Here is a 20,821-nt window from a genome sequence, read left to right as displayed (position 1 = left end):
CGCGGGGCGGTCGGACCCTGCGCGGGCCCCTCCCCGCCGCGGACTCGCACAAGAGATGCCCAACTTTCCCCTTCCTCCCCGGCGGCGCGGAAGCGGGGCGCGGAGCGCGGAGCCGAGCGGGCGGCGGCGGGGCTGGAGCGCGGGCGCATCGGGCAGCGGGGGGCCCACGCCGCCGCCCCGGCCCCGCGCTGGAGCCCGCCGGGGAGGGTTGCACCGCCGCCGCCGCCCCCCCCGGGGCCGGTCCTCGCCTCGCCGAGATGCCCGGGACGGTGCTGCTGCTCTGCCTGGCCCTCGGGCCGGTCCTGCGCGCCAGGGTGAGCCCCCCTGCGCCGGCCCGGGACGGCCCCCCCCCCCGCCTCAGTTTACCTGTCAGGGCAATGGGAGGTGAGGGGGCTGGAGTCGCAGCATGTCTCCCCCACGCCTCCCCCACGCCGGTTTTCAGCGGGGGGTTTGGGGCACCTCTGTGCCCCCAGCGATTCCTTCCAGCCGGCCCCGAGGCAGGATCAGGTCTGGTCGCGGCAGCACCTACTGCCTGCACGTCCTTTGCACCCCGGGTCCCCCCTTCGCATGCCGGCAATCGAGAGGACATTCCCTTTTCCACCCCGCCATCACCTCGCTGGCTGAATCCTGCCGGGGGCTGAGCCTTTTCTGGGGGTGCCCAGAGCAGGACCAGAGGGAGCTCAGCACCTCCTGGGGGCTCCATCCATCACCGGGGCATTTCCACGCCGAGTCGGGCTGGGTGGGAAGGAGCTTGTGTCCCCTTCCCTGCGCTCCATCCCCTGACATCCCGAAAGCCCCTGCAGGGCTTGCAGCCTGGCAGGAGGAGGGCAGCGCGGGCTCCTGCCTTGCTCTACAGGTTGGCCCCAGGTCCCAGCTCTGGGTGCTGGCTGGGAGCCCGATGCCAGCCCGATGCCACTGGGGCGCTGGGCGAGGAGGCGAGCGGAGGCGTGGGGCTGGCACCGGCAGATCACGATTCTCTCCCAGGGCCGGCGGTTCGTAGCGCTTTTCTGTAAACAGCGATGAAAGGCCCCACGCACAAGGGGTTTTCAAGTTTCTTTTTCCCTTTTTTTTTTTAACAATTCCTAGCCCTGCTGGTGAGTTTAATGGCTAGATTGGGGAAAGAACACGTTGTCAGCAGATTGATGCCCCCAGGGCTTGGGGGAAGAGGGATTTTACTGGTTGAAGCTAATTGGCAGAATAAGCCACCTTAAAGCCGATCAAATGCTATTACAAATGCAGTCAGGGACAGGGAGCATGAATCCTGCTACTAGTGGTTGGCTCTGCCAAGGCTTCCCGACCTCAGGTGTGGGCAGAAAGTCCGTCCCTCCTGCGGTCCTCCGGGGCTTGGCCTTCCTGGGGTGGAGACAGCGAGAGCTGCCCCACGGCTCGTGCCCTGACACCCAGCCTCTCGCCAGCGTGCTGGTTCCCCGGGGGCATTTGAGGGCCAAGAGCGGAGTCCATGGTGGTCCTGGTTCCCATGTCCTACCGTCCCTGAAGCGCACTGCCACGAGCACTGCATTTTGAGAGGGTGAGTCGTAAGCTGCAGAATCACATGGAGGAGCAGTTAAGTCATGTATTCACATGCCCTTGAGCGGGAAGATTTACCCCGTAGCTGGCCCAGCTACCCTTCTGCCCAGTCCCTCATGTCTGCTTCTTCCCTGCACCCTGCTTTGCCAGGACGAGTGTCTGTGCATGTTGTGGGGGAGCAGGAGAGGAAGCCTGTGGGAGAAGGAGAAAAGGAGCAAGTTATATCAGGGTCTTACTCTGCATTCACTGCATTTTCCCTGGCTGCAGCTTGCAGGGGGTGAATCTCGCCTCCCTGCACTTGATGGTGGGTGCTGGGGTGAGGAGCCTGGTTCAGGTGCTGCATGTGTGCGAGCTCTTCTCCCAGCACAAGCTGCAAGACCCGTTCACTGGCACTGGAGTGGGCTGGATGCTTTGTGCCGGGTGACTCAGCACTCCCCAGACTGTCCCCCCACTGCCTAATACACCAGCATTTCCCAGGGTGCTGCCTCGGCTGGGACCAAGGCACCCAACTCTGAGCCCTGAAGGCAGGATCCCTGCACAGCATCGCACCACCAGAAAGCTGGGCTTGGCAGATGGTTGAAACTGTGCAGACTTGGCCATTGGGGCTTCATGGACCACGTTACAAAGCGTGGTACAAAGACATGTGAAACAGGTACGGTACAGTTTAGTGAGCCCCCTGTCCTTAGATCCTCTACCTCCTTCTAGTTTAATTTGCCTGAACATCCCGGTGCCTACAACCCTTGGAGGCATTGGGATGGGTGGCTAGAAGGACATATTAGCATGTGGTGATTAGGATTGACCACAGTGCTTTTCAACCAAGGAAAATGTTGTTCTTGCATTTTATTGCTGTTCCTCAGGAGCAGGGGAGGCTTTGAGCTGCGTTTGCAGAGGGGCTGGACAATCACAGCCTCTATCTGCATCTGCTCCGGGACATTTCTGCCTCAGGGATAGGGGTGACTAAGAGGGTGTGTGTCACCTCCCCAGTGGGTGCAGGTCTCAGTACAAAATTCTACTGGTCTTAGACTTGGTAACACACCAGGCTGCAAATAGGAGTGGGTATGCGTCCTGGTCAAACACCATCGGCTGTCCCACCAGTCAAGGAGCAGAAGCGTCTTTGAGGGCTCGAGGCACATGTTGCTCTTCCCCTCCTTCTGCCAAGGGAAACCTTGTCAGACAGCTTGGGCACAGGGGGAGGGAGCCAGCCACCAGCTCTTTAGATGGCTTTTACTTTGACCATCAGTGTGCTTGGAAACCTCAGCAAAACAGGCGTCTGCTTGAGTAAAACAGAATTAGGGGGGGCAAGGCAGAGCACTGTCCTGCTGTAATGCCAAGGGTTGCCCAAGGAAGGTTGTCCAGCCACATCCATATATGTGAGTGCATGCGAAAGAACCTCCCTGCTGTACAGGCTTCCTGCTCTGGGCACCAGTGGGAGCTGCCACGGCCCCGACCGCATCTGTGAGACCAGGGGTTTCCTTGCAATGTCCCCAGCTCTGCCCTGCCATTATCCCTCCTGCCCACGCTTGCGGCTGCGTCCCAGCCCTGTGGCCAAGTGCAGGAGTGCTATGATGTGGGTGTTTTGATATTTCAACAAGTGGAGGTGAGGAAACGTGGCTGTGCCTTTCCTGATGGCTGCACGGAGACATATGAGAACTGGCTGTCCCCTGTCATTGAGCCAGTCGCTTTGCGTGAGGAGGAGACAGAGCCGGCGGGTCGGCAAGTGTTCACAGCACGTTGGGGACCGCTGCAAGTTTGCAGTGTGACATTTCCATTAGCAGCTGTGGGGGGGACATGCACATGTCACCTTAATGCCTCTTCTCTGCAATAGCTCTTGGACTCTTCCCTTCTTGATTTGAAGTGGGACCACTGGGAAGGAGGCAGGGGCTTGCATAGGGTGGCCTGAGGGTCTCACTCCTGACCAGCAGGAGCTGATGCATGTCTGTGTGTGCAGACACCCAGCAAAAGCATATTTTCTCCAGCCAAAGCTGGCTTGCTTATGCTAAGATGGCTTAGTGTGGTTTAGTAGTCCAGGATTAGCTGCATTAGCAAAAAGCGTATTTTTGGTAGTGTCACTGCATCAGTAATAGGGATGTAACTCCCTGGAAATGCTACCCCAGCCTTAGGGTATTAATCAGTGACACTAAACAGGGGAAAGCCAGAAGGCTGAGGTCAGAGTAACCAGCCTGGGTTTTTTTGGGCCCTGAAGGGATGTTTTGGACTCTACTGTGGCCTTACGGCTCGCAGGAGCTGGATTTTGGCAGGGCAGTGGGACACAGATCTTGGTGCTGGCAGGTGACCTGTCTTGGGCTGACTTCAAGTAGGGTCAAGGGAACACTGAGGTAAGGTTTGGTGTAGCTGTTCCCCCTCTGCTAGAGGCAGCCTGCATCACCCAAAACACTTGGCAACAAGGGAACGCCGTTAGGATTGCTTTCACCCTGCCCTGATCTGGGCTGCGGGCAGGAGAATACGTGTCCCTCTTTGTGCCTTGCAGGAGCAGGGCTGGCCCCAGGTTTTGGCTCTGGCCAGCTTTCGGGTGGGCGCAGCAGTGGTCCCGGGTGCCTCCTTGCAGCCGATGGGTGCGCGAGGAGCTGTCTGCTCGGCTGCGTTTTTGAAGGCACGCCGCGGACAGCAGCCAGGCGATGGGGAAGCGCATTCTGACAGCGTTGCTTAACACTCCTTAAGCGCCGTTAGAAAGCGCAGCGCAGTCAGACAGGAGACGAGGAACTGATGTGCCGATACCCAGCGTGCGGCGCAGGCAGCCAGCTGCACGCAGCGCGGCCCTTGTCGGGGGACCCATCCCAGCGCCTGAAGGCTGGGGAGATGCAAAGTTTTAAAGCGATTGTGAAAGCAACTTTTATCTGGGGTTTTAAAAGAGAAGCATCTGATAAATTGACTGCAACACATCAATTTAATGCTTTTTTCCCCCTTCAAGTACCTTTGCCAGGCTCTGCCTCCCCAGGCGCTGAAGGGAGATGTGTGTCGGTGGTGCCTGATTGCACCTCCGAGCTTCGAGGCTCCAGCTGGGAAGTGTCAACATGGTGGCAGCTCCTGCTGTGAGACCCTTTGTGATGCTGGAGCAGGTGACACGCTGACATGACAGACGTCGAGGGGGGTGTGTCGGCTGTGGGATTGCTCAGCATCCTTTCCCGCATATGGCTGTGTCGTTCCAGGGACAATCTTGTGTATGAGCTGCCCAGAGCAGCAGCAGGTGATTAGAATTTCCCAGGTGACCATGTGGACCTAATTTAATTAGAGGGTTTAGGAAAACTCCTTTACGAAAAGGGAGGGGTGCAAAAGGTTTAAAGAGGGCAGAACTGAAAGTGGGAGAAGCTGTTGCTTAGTCGATCATGCCTGAAGGAGGATGCAAGCTTTTCTTGCCTGGCTTGGAACTAGAAGATGAGGAAGATGGAGCATCTTTAAATGGGAACTCATGCCAAAGGCTGAGGAGGAAGGGTTGGTGAGTACAGGGAACAGGTTGTGGCAGATCTCGGCCTGAGGGCAGAGGAGTTTGCATAAGGCTTTAATTTCCCAGGATCTGTTCGGGGCAGATGGCTGGGTTCCTGGCAAGCCAGATGTGCATGCTGCCTGCTTGGCAGTTTTAGGACCTCTTGTCTCTGAAATGCTTTTTTTGTAAATGCCTTGCTCCCCCAAAATGCTGTTTGGTCACTGTCTTCTTCCTCAGAGGAAGCCTGCTTCAGGTGCAAGCGGCAGGCAGAGCAGCTGAGGTATTTGGGGTTAACAGGCAGCTCCAGGAGCAGGAGCTTCTGGCAGCAGAGGAGGGCCAGGAGTGGGATGGGCAGGAACATGGCAGGAGAGGACAGGGACCAGCTCCCACGCTTAGGGGATGAGTAGTATGTCTCCAAGTGGAGCTGGGGAGGATGTGGAGCACCCCATGCCTGCTAGTCCTGACTGCTGGTGGCAAGGCCCCTGCATGTCTGGGGACCCTGAAGTGAGCAAAGGTGCCAGGTGAGTTGTGTCTTCTTAGCAGTGTAGCTGAGAGGACATCCCTGAGCTCCTTATGTTGTGCCTCTTAGCAGCACTGCATCCTCCTCCTTCGGTATCTCTGAAACCCACCTGTGCCCCTAGTCCCACAGAGCACCAAAGAGATGCCACAGCGATGTCTCTCTCCTTTTGTCTCTCCGCTCCAGGTGCGAGAGCACAGAGGAATATGATTACGATTACCTCAGCATCAATAAAACCTGGGTCCTCACCCCCAAGGCACAGGAGACCGATGCCACGCAGATCCTCAACTCGCTGCTGAAGAACTATGACAACAAGCTGAGGCCGGACATTGGCAGTAAGTGTCCTCTGAAGCTCCCTGTGGCCATGGGTGGTGACCTGACCCGGCTGTGTCTTGTGTTTTCCATGCTTCTGTGGCTGCTGTAGTTGGGATTCTTGGTGAGATGGAGCCACGCTGATCCCTGATGCTCCTCTGGTCCTCAGCCCTTCACAAATTATCCTGGCCCCAGCTCATTTATACCTATTTTATTTTCTTTACAGTCAAGCCCACGTTTATTGATGTGGATATCTACGTGAACAGCATTGGGCCGGTGTCTGTCATCCAGATGGTGAGTGGTGTCGTTGCTGCATGGTCGTGGTATCACCACAACTGAGAACATGGGAGGTAGCTGGCCCAGTGCTGCTGGCAGGTTGTGTCATGCTGGCTAGACATGGTGTGAAGGTGATGTTGTCATGAGAAGAGGTGGATTTGTTTCCCTTCCCTTGGGAAGAGGTGCTCTGACCTGCTGATAGCTGGAGCTAGACAGGCTTGACAGCCATCCCTGGTTAGGATCAAGGTCCTCAAGTGCCCTTGGTGAGCTCAGCAACTCTACCATGCTCATGAGCTCAGGGAGAAGGATGATGATGCTCTTTGGTCTCCACTGGCAATGTGTGGACAGACACCTCTCCCTGGTGGCTTTGCCCTCTCCTGCCTGGGAAGCGTGCAGGCTCCAGGATGCTCTGGGCAAGTTGCACCACCCTGGTTGAGCCAGTGTGGTGGTGGCTGGGAGGGGGAGCAGCACACTTCTCAGGAGACTGAAATAGGTACCTGGAGATGGTTTCCAAGGCAATGGTCTGATGGTGCGAAACTTGTGAGGCCAGGCCTGGCCTGCGGCGCTGGGGAGGGGCAGGCAGGGTGCCTAGGGTCTGACAGCCCTTCTTCAGTACATAACACCTTAGGCTGATGCCACCAGAACTGTGACAGTTTCTGCTAATGGATCAGGACCCCACTGTACCAGGAGCTGCTGAAACACTGAACAGAGATGCTCTTTGGTCTGAAGAGCCTCTAGGCCATGCACTGGAGAGCAACTGTTGATTATTTATTTTTCACAGGAAACTTCCATTATTATTTTCTCTGTGAAGTAATTTTTTCCTCTTTTCTAGAAAGTCTTTTGACAGACTTCTTTGGTTCACTGGGCAGTGGGGTGGAGAGGACAAAGGAGAGGTACAGCCAGGACAACTGGGTTTTTATTGTCTCTCTCAATGCAAAACGGAGCAGAAACAAAACCAGCCCACTTAAATCAAAAAAAAAAAAAGTTCTCAGGATGGGCATGTTATTTAAGTTTCCCAAGTAGAAAATTTCCACTGAACAAACCCCTCTGGGGATGGAGGAATGGCATTGTAGTTGTAGTACCACTTTCACTCAAAAAAGCATTTTGAAGCAGCCCTTCTGACTGGCCACTGCCGAGCATGTGCCTCCAAGCAGTGCCTGCCCACGAGCCACCAGATGGGCACCTGGCTGGGCGCTCACTTGCACTGTGAGGGTAACATCAGGAAGCCCAGCAAGGATGGCCTTGAGGCAAAAAGTTTCCTTTTGTTGTTTCTGTGGGCCTGGTTTCTGGGAGGAGAACCACAGCCCAAGCCATGTGGATGTCATCCCTGGCTGCCAGCAGATACCTCAAGCTCCTCTGTCCGTGTTGGGGTGTGGACATGAAGCCACAGAGATGTAAGAGCAGCAGTGCAGGGGGAAGGGTGCAGGGGCTGGGTGTACTCACCTCCCCAACCACTGCTGTGCCTGGAGGTAGAGCATAAGAGTCATGTTATAGGTGGCTGTCCCCTCTGCTTTGCACTGCGAAAGGATATGCCAAGAAAACCACGCAAAACCACAGTGCACATCCTCATTCCTTCTCTTTCCCTCTCATCCATTTACTTTACCCCTTTCTGCCCCTGTTGGAAGCTCTGCTCTCCTCCCTGTCACAGGAGCACTGCATAGCCATGCAGGTGGTAACAGTAGAGAGTGGCTTATAAAATCCAGTCTCACATCCAGAGTTCATCTCTTCTAAACAGAGATACCAGGCACTGCTGCTAGTCTGGTTTCCTAAGAAACACAGCTTATGCCATGGTGATGGGTATGTGAGAACATAAGTACATCCATCCCAGTCCTTCAGTATTTGAGATCCACTGGGCTAATACCAACCATAGTTTCAGGCCCCTCACTACAAGAAAGATATTGAGGTGCTGGAGAGAGTCCAAAGAACGGCAACGAAGCTGGTGAAGGGTCTAGAGCACAACTCTTATGAGGAGCGGCTGAGGGAACTGGGGTGGTTTAGCCTGGAGAAAAGGAGGCTGAGGGGAGACCTTATTGCTGTCTACAACTACCTGAAAGGAGGTTGTAGCCAGGTGGGTGCTGGTCTCTTCTCTCAAGTAAGAAGTGATAGGATGAGAGGAAATGGCCTCAAGTTGTGCGAGGGGAGGTTTAGATTGGATATCAGGAAAAATTTCTTCACTGAAAGGGTTGTCAAGCATTGGAACAGGCTGCCCAGGGAAGTGGTGGAGTCACCATCCCTGGAGGTATTTAAAAGCCGTGTAGATGTGGTGCTTAGGGACATGGTTTAGTGGTGGACTTGGCAGTGCTGGGTTAACGGTTGGACTTGATGATCTTAAAGGTCCTTTCCAACCAAAATGATTCTATGATTCTATATATGGCTGCAGATATAAGAGCTTCAGGCATATCCAGCATCTCCAGTATGTTTGTGAAAACAGGATGCAAGGCAGTGACAACAGCCTCCCCACCAAGGGGAAGAACTGTAAACTCAACCCTTACTAGACACCAGAGAATCATATGGGAGAGTGCTGCTGAAGACAGCCCTGACCGTTCCTAGAGCAGCTCAACCCATGTGTTTAGCTCTTTCTAAGAGTCAGCAGAAGCTTTTACGCTTCATGAAGTGGGGCTCCACAACTGTACAGGATTCCAGGGCATCCCAGTGCACTTAATGCAAGCCAGGAGTGAGAAAGCCAGACTGGCACTTGGAATTGCCTACATATGCAGGGCTCTGCTGGGAAGGTGCTGCCACGGGGCTAATCTACCCATCTGCAGCCTTCCCACTTGAGGAAGGTATTGCCATTTGTGGGAATGTCATGGCAAGGAGCTGCTCAGGCAGGGGAGGAAACCACTTGGTGCAGAGACAGTTGAGGGATTTTGTGGCATCAGTCACAACTAGCTGCACTGTCTCTCCAAAGTTCCCAGATGCTCCAAGTCCAGGCGTCCCTGCTGGGTCCCAACAGTCACCAGTGATCTGAAGACACCTCTGTATGACTCCCCAAGTAGACTCTCTACAGACATCTCCCCTTCCCCATCCCCTTAGGTAACTTCCTCAGCTTGAATCTGTGATGCCCTTGAGATCTTTCTCCTTGAGATGCACAGCTGATATTAAAGGTACTGAGGACATCTAGACCCAGGTCTCATAGCCTTGGATGGCAGCTTTCTGCCATCTGTACTCTGAATACATGCCCCTCTCATGAGAGGCTGCATCCTGCTATAGTGTCTCCTGAAGCAAGAGGAAAGGGCTGTGGCAAAGCTGCCACAGTGTCACCTCTGGACTTGGCTGCTTCACCCACTTGTTTTGTGTTTGTTTGCTTTTCCATGCTGGTGCAATGAATTAAGTCATTCTGTGGGTCGTGCCAGCCACTGGCAGGCTGGCATCAAACGTATGATACAGATTGTCTTTGCTGGGGACATGTCATTCCCACTTTGTCCCTTTTTATATAGCTTCTCCCAACCTGAGAAGCTCTGCCTTCTCCCAGCTGTCAGGCCTGTCCCACATGCCTGATCTTTCCCTTTTCCCATATGCAACCTGAGGAAATGCACATTTCCGAGGAAAGGGAGGCAGAATTTGACTCAGAGCTAGATCTCTTCTGAGCCCATGGTTAGATTTCTCTCTGCTGCAGACACAGAGTCTCATGTAGGCTGGAAGGTCCACTGGAGGGGAAATGTCCCATTGATCTCTTTTAGGTGCATTGCGATGACAGCGTCTTACATAAATATTTCTCTTTCACATAGCCAGGCTATGTAGAAGATAAAAATCTAGTTCTGCTTTTAGGAAATATAGCAGCATTACTATGGCTATTAGCTTGGACCAGCGTGGTCTGTGCATCTGAAGCTGAAGGCTACAGGATGCCTTGACATGCTGGTGGAATAGAAGGCTCCAACTTAAGCAATTTAGTTTGAATCCTGGTGTCCTGTGATCTTCTGCTCACCCCTCAAAGGGTTAACTACTCACCGCTGCCTTCAGCCTGGTGATGCCCTGTCAGGGCTTGGAAGCTGGCTGTGCATAGCTGCTGCTGAACCTCCAAATGATAAATCATGTCAGGATACAAACCTGATTCCGGTCCTTAAAAATGAATAGGTGATTTGAAAATGCCCTGTGCTGGGTGTGAATTCTTCATCCCCCTCATCAATCACTTGTCATAAATAACATTAACATTCAGGAGTCAGCAGAAGGCGGGCAGGTTTGGAGGGGGAAGAAATGTAAAGTGATTTCCTGGTATCTTTTGCAGGCCAGAATGTCAGGCTGCTTTCCCATTTAGGTAGTTGAGCAATTACATTCTCTCCTCCCTGGGGAAAGGACCCTCTGTGCTCTGCCAGCCAAAATGTAGCAGTGACCAGAAACAAAGCTAGGAGATGGTTAAATGATAGGAAGTGGGATGGGGCTGGGTTGAAAATGGATGGGCTGAGAGGGAAAAGGGTGCAGAAAAGTGGGACCATCAGGAGCTGTCTGCTCCAATCGCTGCACAGACTGGGGTTTCCTCCCTCTCCCCATGAAGCTGTTGTCTTTGGGTGGGATTGGGGCACTTGACGCTTCTCAGGGTGGTGGGAAGTTGCGTTTACACCATCAGGGAAAGAATGTGCTCGGTCATAAACCCTTCCAGAGCCACCTGCTGCCACTGGGTGCCAGCCAGCAGCACCTCAAGCCAAAGGATTATCACCCACAGCGCTGCAGGCATTTCCAAGCTGTGGCACGGATCTGGATGCCCAATTAGATTCCCATTAACACAGGCAATGTTCAGGTGTTCTTGGCTTAATGCTAAGCTGAGCCTGGTGCAAAAGACACACCTTGGTTCTCCAAGCATGTTTGCAGGAGGAGTGCCAGGGGAGGGCTGTGGCAGCAAGGACCGATGGAGGAGACTTTGGGTTCAAATTTTTGCTGACTGGTTGTTTGCTGGAGGGATTTGCTCCTGGTTTTGTTTTGTAATGGCTTTATTGCTATAGATTATGGCTTTAAATAACTGGTGTCAAGGGCAGCCCGGAGTTCTGGATCACCTTCCTTTAGGGATGCTTAACTCTCAGGAAATGATGCTGTAGAAGTAAAGCAGTTGCCAGCTATTGGGGCTGAGTGTCTTTCAGTCCTGAGGATGTCCGTGAAGTGTCCGTGAGAACCAGCATGGGTGGGAGTGGAAAAAAGTGCTTCTGTTCCGAGCTTGGGGATGCAGCACGATCCTGCCCAGAGCTTGTCAGATTCCTCTCAGAGGTCAGAGCTGAATGGCCTTTTCTTCCTTTCTTGCGCACAAACCAAGCGTGAGGCTCAAGGAGTTGAACACAGAGAGTATAGCCCAAACTGTGGTAGCCTTCTGGCCGAAGTGAATGGAACATGCCACTCATCCAGGGACCTGCTTTGGGTTACCTACTTCAGGTTGCCTGGGATCAGAGGTGGTGCAGCCAGGGCTAGTTTAGATGATGGAGACTCCTCTCATTTGGCATGTGCGAGGAGATGGCCTTGTGTGCCAAATTCTGTAGCAAAACTTGATGACAGCTCTTCTGCTGGGATTGTGCACCACCTCAATCTCATTACTTAATGATAATAAAGATGGAAAGAGCAGAACTGGCCTCTGTCATTCGCCAGGGGCCAGATTCTGCTGCCTCTGAAGTGCCTGTGGTTTCCAGGGGGTAGGGCTAAGCTCCTGCCTTCATTATTACAGCATATCATTTTCTTAGCTCTGCCTCTGAGTGGGGGACTGGAACCTGAAGAGGGTGATATGTCCAAATACATGTGTTGAATATCCCCTCCTTCTCTCTTCAGGAAGGAGATGCTGTGCATTATTAAATTCATAGTGCTGTGCCTGGCTGCATTAGTTACCATGCAACACACTAACAAAACTGAGGATGAAGAACATATTTTCCCACGTCTGGAGTACTGCAGAACAGATTTAATAGATTTGCATGTATGGTGCATTTGTGAAAACACTGTGAAAAAGGGAGGGCAGGGAAGGGGGAAATGTTTATTCGTTATCAGCTGATGAATAATTAATTTACAAACGTTGTCTTGTTAAATATAAATTAAATCCTCATTTGACACACTTTATAATTTAGAAGCATAAGCCCAGCATGAATGAAGAGAACTCCCCACTGACAGCTTTCATGTAAATCCCAAGGAGCCAGGGAGGGAGGTTTGGCTTTCAAAAGTGAAAGCTGACAAGGAGTAGTGGTGAGGAAGGGGCTGCTGTGACAAAGCCAGCTTGGGGACCTGGGGCACTTTGCCTTTGCTCCTGGGAGCTTTCCGTGCAGGGATGGCTTAGTGGGGCAGGGAGGCAGCGGCTGTCTGCACAACCCTCGTCTCAGGATTGCTCCCTCCCTGCTCAGAGCTGTGGGCGGCCGAGCTGCTGAACCACGGCTCTTTGAGTAAAATCCCCATCGATGCCACGTTATCAGAGTGTGCAGCAAGCTGGCAGCTGCTCGTGAGCGACTGAGCTATCCCAGCAGCAGGGGCGAAGATGCCCAAGAGAGGAGCTAGGCTCTGCAAAGCCATACGAGGCTAAGCCACCCTTGCGGAAAGCCCTTAGGGTTTGAGGCATCTCTGCACGGAAGCAGAGCCACATCCCGAGGAAGGGTGGCTATGCTTGGTTGGAAGGCAGTTAGTGTGGGAGCCGCCGTGGGAAGCCTGGGGTTACAGCCGTGGTGTCCTGCTGCAAGGCTTGGGTTAATGTCTTCATTTCTTCTTAATAGATGGGGAAACCGAGACTGGTAATAATTGTCTGGCTCTGAGGAACACTTAAGTCTTGATAATACTTAGCTTTGGCTGCTTTGGAATAAGTAGGGAGGAAATGAAATGAAAATGGCACCCTTTTTAAGATGCTTGAATGTGTTGCTCTGGAGCACAAGATAAGCCTATAGGTAAAGGAAATTTGTTACCTCCCCCCTTCTTCCCTGATAGTAATAGACTCCAGCGGCTGCACAGCACTTCTCAACTCAAAGGACTTAAAAATGCTTCCCAAATCATCTGTCTAGGAGGCAATAGCTCAGATGCACCCGCTTCTGGGGTGAATCGCAATGCCTGGAGCGTGCCGCAGCGCTCTGCCAAGGACTGCGTGCTCTTGGCCTGCCCGGAGCGCAGCAAGTCAGGCAGCAGCACAGGACACATGCTTGTGTAACGAGCTAGGTCAGGTTTGGTCCCTGAAAAAGATGCATATTGTAGAAATTTAAAATGTTGGGAAATGGGTATTGCTCACTAAGGGCCCCAGCACTTTTGCTGGCCGTTAGTCTCCACGCCTGAGCGATGGCTCCGTGCCAGCAGAGCTGGTGGTGCATTTGTAATGTCTTCACAAATACTCGCTTGCTTTGAGAGTGCTTGTATCTCTTGATTCCTTGATGCTCAGGAACAGTCACCTGAGCCCATTCCTGTGTGCCCAAGTGCTAGGAGAGTCACTGTTCCTCACGTAGCTGTTCACGTTCGCGTGGCGGGGAGGTCGGGTACACGGAGAAGGGCAGCGGCCGTCCTGTAGCAATCGTTTGTCATTGCCTTAAAAAAAAAATCACGAGGCCACTGAGGAATAGCAGCAATCGCGTGTGACTTGCAGGACAAATCACAAACCGCATCAGAAGGTCTAGTGAAATAAATTAGTTACTCCCATCCTGAACGTATCCCAAGAGCTTCTGCAAGTTTCAGGGCCAGCTCCCAAACCAGGAAAGGGCTGATTTATTTATAAATAATTCAACCAGCTCCTTTTATTATCCAGAACGTACACTAATCCCCTCTAGATATTTTCTGTGTGACACCCGTGTTGGTATTTTATTTATAGGATGTTTATTGTACAGAAAACACAAGGAGTCTGTTATCAGGGAAAATGGACAAAAAGCAGGGAGGTTGCCTCTCAAATCTGGAGCTAAATCACAGAATCACAGAATGTTAGGGATTGGAAGGGACCTCGAAAGATCATCTAGTCCAATCCCCCTGCCGGAGCAGGATTGCCTAGACCATATCACACAGGAACGCGTCCAGGCGGGTTTTGAATGTCTCCAGAGAAGGAGACTCCACAACCTCTCTGGGCAGCCTGTTCCAGTGTTCAGTCACCCTCACCGTAAAGAAGTTTTTCCTCATATTTATGTGGAACCTCCTGTGTTCCAGCTTGCACCCCTTGTCCTGTCAAGGGATGTCACTGAGAAGAGCCTGGCTCCATCCTCATGACACTTGCCCTTTACATATTTATAAACATTAATGAGGTCACCCCTCAGTTTCCTCTTCTCTAAGCTAAAGAGACCCAGCTCCCTCAGCCTCTCCTCATAAGGGAGATGTTCCACTCCCTTAATCATCTTCGTGGCTCTGCGCTGGACTCTCTCTAGCAGTTCCCTGTCCTTCTTGAACTGAGGGGCCCAGAACTGGACACAATATTCCAGATGCGGCCTCACCAGGGCAGAGTAGAGGGGGAGAGAACCTCTCTTGACCTGCTAACCACACCCCTTCTAATACACCCCAGGATGCCATTGGCCTTCTTGGCCACAAGGGCACACTGCTGGCTCATGGTCATCCTGCTGTCCACTAGGACCCCCAGGTCCCTTTCCCCTACGCTGGTCTCCAACAGCTCTGTCCCCAACTTGTACTGGTACATGGGGTTGTTCTTGCCCAGATGCAGGACTCTACACTTGCCCTTGTTATATTTCATTAAATTTCTCCCCGCCCAACTCTCCAGCCTGTCCAGGTCTCTCTGAATGGCTGCGCAGCCTTCCATTGTGTCAGCCACTCCTCCCAGTTTTGTGTCATCAGCGAACTTGCTGACAGTGCACTCTATTCCCTCATCCAAGTCATATGAAAATCTGGACAGCGGCCTCCTGGGGGGAAAAGTGCTTTTCTTCAGAGGCATTTCTGGAGAGCAAAGCCCTAAAGTTAATTAACATCTGTGCTCCCCAGTCTCTAAACGGGGAATGTGGCTGTACTCTGTCAGGTTGCTTAAACTGCGGCGTCAGTCCTGGCACACAGGTGCCTCAGCACAGCCCACAGCTCGGCCAGCCTCTGGCCCTCAGGCAACACGGGATAAATCAACATTCATAATTAAGTAAGCGGCTCTTGTAAATTCCTTCACAAATCCAGTTTCTGGCCTTCTGCTGGCAGGAATGGCTCAATCCCACATTCATCTCGTGCCAGCCTCTGGAGAAAACTCACATTTCTTCAACCAGGCTAAATGCAAAGGGTTTTTTTGCCCTGAACCCCTGCAGGCAGCCCGGGAAGGATGCTTACTGTAGGCGCTTCCCGAGTAGCCGATGTGCTCGCCATGCACAACCTGAGAGCGTTGTAACTCGTAATTCCTCACTCTTACTCACAGAAAACCTTTCTAATGCAGCTCCCGACCGCAGCAGCTGCTCCTGGTCTCCCTGCCAGCAACTGGGTTTCTGCTTGTTAATAGACCATGATGAGGCTTTGAGCAACGTGGTCTAGTGGAAGGTGTCCCTACCTGTGGCAGGGGGGTTGGAACTAGGTGGTCTTTAAGGTCCCTTCCGACCCAAACCATTCTATGATCTATGACAGTTTTCCAGCGACCAGCAGAGTCTCCTTACTGGGGCCTGGACCAGGCTGGAGGGATGTCCCCTGCCTGGGCAACCCTGGCAGCTAGCAGCTCTCTCTCGGTTTGGTAGGAGCTTTGCCCTCTGGCAGGCATTAAAAGAGGCTTTGCCGTGATGCACAGGCGTGGACATGGCTGCAGTCGCTGGGCAGTGGGAATGCAACCTTGCCCATCACACACTGGTAGGGATGTGCCTGGGAGATGTGGGCCCAGGCTCAGAGCTGCCGCGTGCAGCTGCGTCTTGCGAAGAAAAGCGTGGATGCAGCCATCTCCATCACGAGCACGTTAGCTAATGGAATTGCTCTGCAGTTCCCCAATGGCCCCACTTCTCCGTATGGAGACGTGTGTGGACAGGCCAGGAAGCATGTGTTTGATTTGGGTACTGATCTGTGCTCTGAACCTCATTAAACTGATTCTTCCAAGTCGAAGGGAAAGCACTATTGTGTCAAATTTGAAAGATACAGGCTCCGAGCTGTACCAATAGTTGTCACTTGATGGGCTGAATTATTTTAAGGCAGGGTTGATTTATTGGAACTGAAGGCTATAGATCTCTCCACAGGAGAGGTCTGGATATTTCAGGTGCATGACAGCCAAGTCAAAGATGTGGTCAGAGGCCAGCGTTTCTGGTTTAGGGTGAACAGCCAGCATTGTAGGGGAGGGGGGTCTCGCTCTCCCCTCCCACTTGGGACAAACAGCCAAAATTCTTAAGCATTTCTGGGGGAAAATGGGTTTAGGAACAATCAAATTTAGTATAATAAGATTGTTTTGATTTGCTTTTCATACAATTCATAAATTCTGTCCTATAAATAAAGCATGAAAATGAGTATTTGAAAATAAAAGTCAAAATGAAATTAATCAAATAGATAAGGGTAAAGCAAAATATTTTGTTAGCTTACTGAAGACGAAAAAGTTTCTGAATGAAATTATGAGGTTGAGGTAATTCATGTTAGATTTTGATAATTTTAATTTATTTTCAACAAAACTTCATTTTTTTCCATAGAAATCCGTTCTATTTATTTCCTGCATCCCCAGATGAAGCAGTTCTACCATCTCCCCTAAAAGGCTGATGAAATCTGCCTGTTTCAGGCAGTGAAATCTGCCTGCTCTAAGTGTGTTATGAAATGGAGACCATTTCTCAGAATTCAGTGGTTGTGGGTGACCAGAGGCAATATGCTTCAAGGACCTCTTCATGCCTCGATGTTAAAGGCTGAATATTCACACTATTACATCGTATCTCCGTGCACAGGAAGGGTTTAATTGCCCATGACACAAATTGCAAGCGAGCAGCAGTGGAGCGGTGCTGCCAGCCTGAGCCTCCCAGTGGCACCGGGGTGGCTGGGCTGAGGCAGCATTTTGCTTATCCTCCCTGCAACCCCTCGCATCTCCCCACCTCCAGGCACTGCCTCGGTGTCTTCAGCTTTGTGTCTTTTGTGCTGGTAGGAGATGCGTGTTAGGGTCAGCAAGTGGTTGGGCAAGTAGATCTTCATAGTCATCTACCGCGATGCCTCACGCTGGTCGGCAGCAGCCCATCTTTCCCCGCTGCGGGTTTGCTGATGCTGCAGCCATTTCACACCAGCACTGCTGAGACTGGCCTGACCAATTCCCCATGCAACAGCTCCTCAAAGCCCCAGGGAAATCATGCTGGCTGCATGGGGCACTGGGGGTGGGGGAATAAGTCTGGTCAGGGGTCTTGGGCTTGCTGTGTTCTGGGCTTGGTGTGTGCTGGTAGCATGGAGCTGATGGTACCCGAGGACCCTGGTATAAGCCTTGCTTGTCCATCTTCGTATCCAGAGGGCTTTGCTGTGAGGATTTCTGTGGTTGTTCTCTGACCTGCAGTTAGCTGGGAATGACTCTAACCATCTGATCAGCTTTGCTCAACAGTAGAGTTGCGGGCAGCGATAATGGCTCACCCACAGGCAGATACACATGGGATGTGTGAACCAAAACACTTAGGAGTGTGGGTGAGGGAACAACTTATCTCCATGTGGCTGGGGAGCAGGGAAGGTCAGAGCAGGGACTTCGCAAATGTAAGCCTTGTTTCTGACAGTTCCCCCCTGATCTGCTTCTCTGTCCCTCCAGCTTTGCCAGTGTACCTGTTACACCTCCCACACCAGACCTGTGTCCCTTGGTCTGTCATTCTCCTCCACAAGACACCCAAAGCCACCTTAGTACTGTAGTGAGAATAAGGAGGGGAGGTGGAGCAGCAGGGTAGAGAAGTGGGAAAAATTTGTGGGAGTTAAGTTGGTTGCTCCTACAGCCACAGTGAGGTAGAAGGGTGAAGTTAAGATGGTAACTGGCTGATCTTCTCTTCATTTGCTCCTTGAAAAGAAAAGCTGAGGAGAGTCTTTCGCAGCCACCAGGTGCCATGGGAACAGAGAGCACCAGAGCTCTGCAGGTCCTGCTTGCCCGGTGGCTGGTGTCCTGGCTTCCAAATGACAGCCACACTTGGCCTCAAGTGTGGATGTATGCCTGGAAAGGAGAATCAGCTGGCCTGGTGTCCCTTCTGTAACTACAGTCCAGCTTGCTTTGCCCTTTGAATACCCAACAGGGGAGACAGAAAGAAATTGTTCTTTCTCTGTAACCTGATTCATTTCTCCCGGCTGCTTTCCTCAACCTGGTGCTCCCTCGAAATCTCATTAGGGCTGGGCTGTGATTTTGTGGTGGCTTGAAAAGAAGAACTACAAATGGAAAAACAAAACGAAACAGCAAGAAGGAGCTAAATCAAGGAACTGGCAGGGCAGGAAGAGAAAGGTGGCAAGCACAGCAAGGTGGCATGAGAGACAACGTGAAACAGGTTTCCTTGAAAGAGTCAGAGAGGCAGAGTATACCATCCCCAATTCCTTCTTAATCTGGGGCCAGGAGAGAACAGTGTCAGGAGTGAGGATTTCTGCTGAGGGCACAAAACCCTCCACTTTTGTGAAAGCAGAACTTTCTCAGATTTTTTGAACATGCTTTTTTTCCTTGAGGATGAGGATAAGAAAGGGATTTGTACAGGCAAACAGTGGTTTTCCTCCTGACCAGCACAGGCATTTCCATACAATGGATGGCATCCCAGGGACGTGGGTGCCCTGTGATTTCTCAGACGTTTTGGTGGGAGGAGGACAGAGTAGCATCAGGGTTTGAGAGGTGGGCCTCTCTCTTAGGTGCCACCCTGGCTCACCGATTCTTGGAGAGCTGAACCATACCACCTACCCAGGGACAGTTTCCTCATGACACTTTGTGCTGTGCTGTGGTTCCTTGTGTGGGGCAGCCCGTTAGCCCACCACAGCCTGTGATTCATCTCCCAGGCGCAGCGCAGCTCCCGTGGCTGGTGGTGAGCATTGCTTCTTCAGCGCCGGTTCTGGTCTCTGCTGAAGTGAGGCTGCAGTGTCCAGCTCCTGAACTGAGCAGGAGCCTGCAGGCAGCCTCATGGGAATCCAGCAGCCCAGGACAGTGAGTTTTGAAAGGACAGAGAGATGGGGCAAGAGCTGGAGGAACAGATCATGTTCCCAGGCAACGATAGACTTGCAGATGTCTCCATTGGGACAAGCTGACCATCCCAGACACCCCTCCCCAGGAGTGCTTAGGACTGGACACTTTGGGGGATTTGTGGGACCTCCTACCTTCCTTTGCCTGGTACAGGGGAGCTGCAGCAGCTGCTTTCCCAGTCCTGGGCAGTATTAGGCTGCCCATCCCAGTATTTCATTTTAATCACAGTGGGTGGCATGGGAATGGGAAGTGCAATTAAAGAAATTCCTGCTTCTCATCGGAGTCTTGCCAAGCTGTCCTGGAGGAGCAATCTTGGGGAGTTAATTGTATGCAGTGAGAAGGTTTGTCTTCTAGCCCTTTCAAAGGAAATTTCTTTTTGTCTCGTCAAACACCCCATGAGCTTAAAGGACAGATAAACAAGAGCACCTGCCTGAAGTGCGAAGTATTCTATTCCAGTTATCCTATGTGCATCTGTCCTCACCTCTTCTCTTCCCCCACGTGCTTTCTTCTTCCGGCACAAAGTTACTTCAAGCCTAACATCGTGGGAAGCATTTAAGCATTTAGCAGTAAGGTTTGACACGCCAACAAGACTTTGGTCAAGTGTGGCTTTGCTTTGCAAGCAGTCCAGGCATTTTCTAGAGATCATGGTAACTGGGCTGCATCCTTGTTTGCATCAGAAGGTGCTTACATGTGCCTTTCCACCCAGGCCATGTCCTGTCCTTAGAGTGGTGAAAAAACAAATTAAAAGGAGGCGACTCCTTCCCTGTGGTGCTTTGCATAATACCTCATTGACACGTTCAGTATCTTCCCCTTTAATTAATTCTGCCCCATCTACATATAGCATCCTGTGTCCACGCCTCTGCCTTTTCAGTAATAACCTCGTCAGGGACAGTGCAGACAGACCGTGCTTCTATAAACCAGAGTCTGGCTGATGTCATGTCTCGACTCAAGGACTTTCCCTGATCTTTTAGGTAATGACTGTTAATCAGATGCTAAAACACACAAGTCTAGGTCACATGCCCCTGGGGCTCACAGGGAGAGACTGTGTGCCAGGCTACATTCCCATGAGAAGAAGAATGGGCACCATGGCAATCAGCAGCCATCTTGGGGTTGCATGTGAGGAGATAACATCACTGAAGGACAGGAAGTGGTGGTACGAGGGAGCAGCTCAGAAGAAAGGGTTTGAGGGGAAAGAAACACTCTGGTGTGGTTGGCTGTCATGAGTATAAAAGCCTGCTATTTAGATGTCCCTGCTTGCATATGTATGGGAGCAGGCACGAGCAGAGGTGTGTGGGAACGGGCAGATAGAGATCTCAGAAGCCAGCACTTGGTTTCGAAAGCCCTGTCCAGCTCCCGTCTGCAGAGACTCTAAGGGTGAGCAAGCCATGATTGGGGAGTTTGCTATTGACAGAGCAGCATGTACAGCATGTCTTGTTTGAAGGCTCCTGGCATGAGCACAGGACGTGGTGATGGTTTTTAACAGTGAGTTTGTATTATAAAAAGAACGCTGTCTCAACTGAGATTCCCCGGGCAGAGGCAAAAGACATTCAGACAAGGACAGCGCTGCCGGTGTTGCTGCAGAAGTGAAACAGATGGGGAGTTCAGTGTGTCACCTTGAAAACGCAGATCATCAGAGCTCTGCTCCTTTTGTCCTTGCAAGCTCCCCTAGTCACTCCAGCATCATGTCCAGAAAGCTCTCTGGAGTCTAATCTGGAGAGAGGACCTTGGAAACATAATGAAACTTACAGTCTCATTCTTTTGCTCTTTGTGTTGGGGAGACAAA

General features: G+C 52.0%; 1 protein-coding gene across 1 annotated transcript in view; it reads left to right on the top strand.

Annotated features, from left to right (window-relative positions):
- The first annotated feature begins 257 nt into the window (after positions 1 to 257).
- Positions 258 to 20,821, top strand: part of LOC137669579 (gamma-aminobutyric acid receptor subunit gamma-4) — a 35,584-nt gene continuing 15,020 nt past the window's right edge. The window contains exons 1-3 of the mRNA XM_068411718.1: positions 258 to 310; positions 5,667 to 5,821; positions 6,025 to 6,092. Coding sequence (XP_068267819.1) covers positions 258 to 310; positions 5,667 to 5,821; positions 6,025 to 6,092 — 276 coding nt within the window. The remainder of the gene's footprint in view (positions 311 to 5,666; positions 5,822 to 6,024; positions 6,093 to 20,821) is intronic.

Source organism: Nyctibius grandis, chromosome 13 (assembly GCF_013368605.1).
Source record: "Nyctibius grandis isolate bNycGra1 chromosome 13, bNycGra1.pri, whole genome shotgun sequence".
NCBI classification, from domain to species: Eukaryota; Metazoa; Chordata; class Aves; order Nyctibiiformes; family Nyctibiidae; genus Nyctibius; species Nyctibius grandis.
This window is presented reverse-complemented; position numbering and strand designations above follow the sequence as displayed.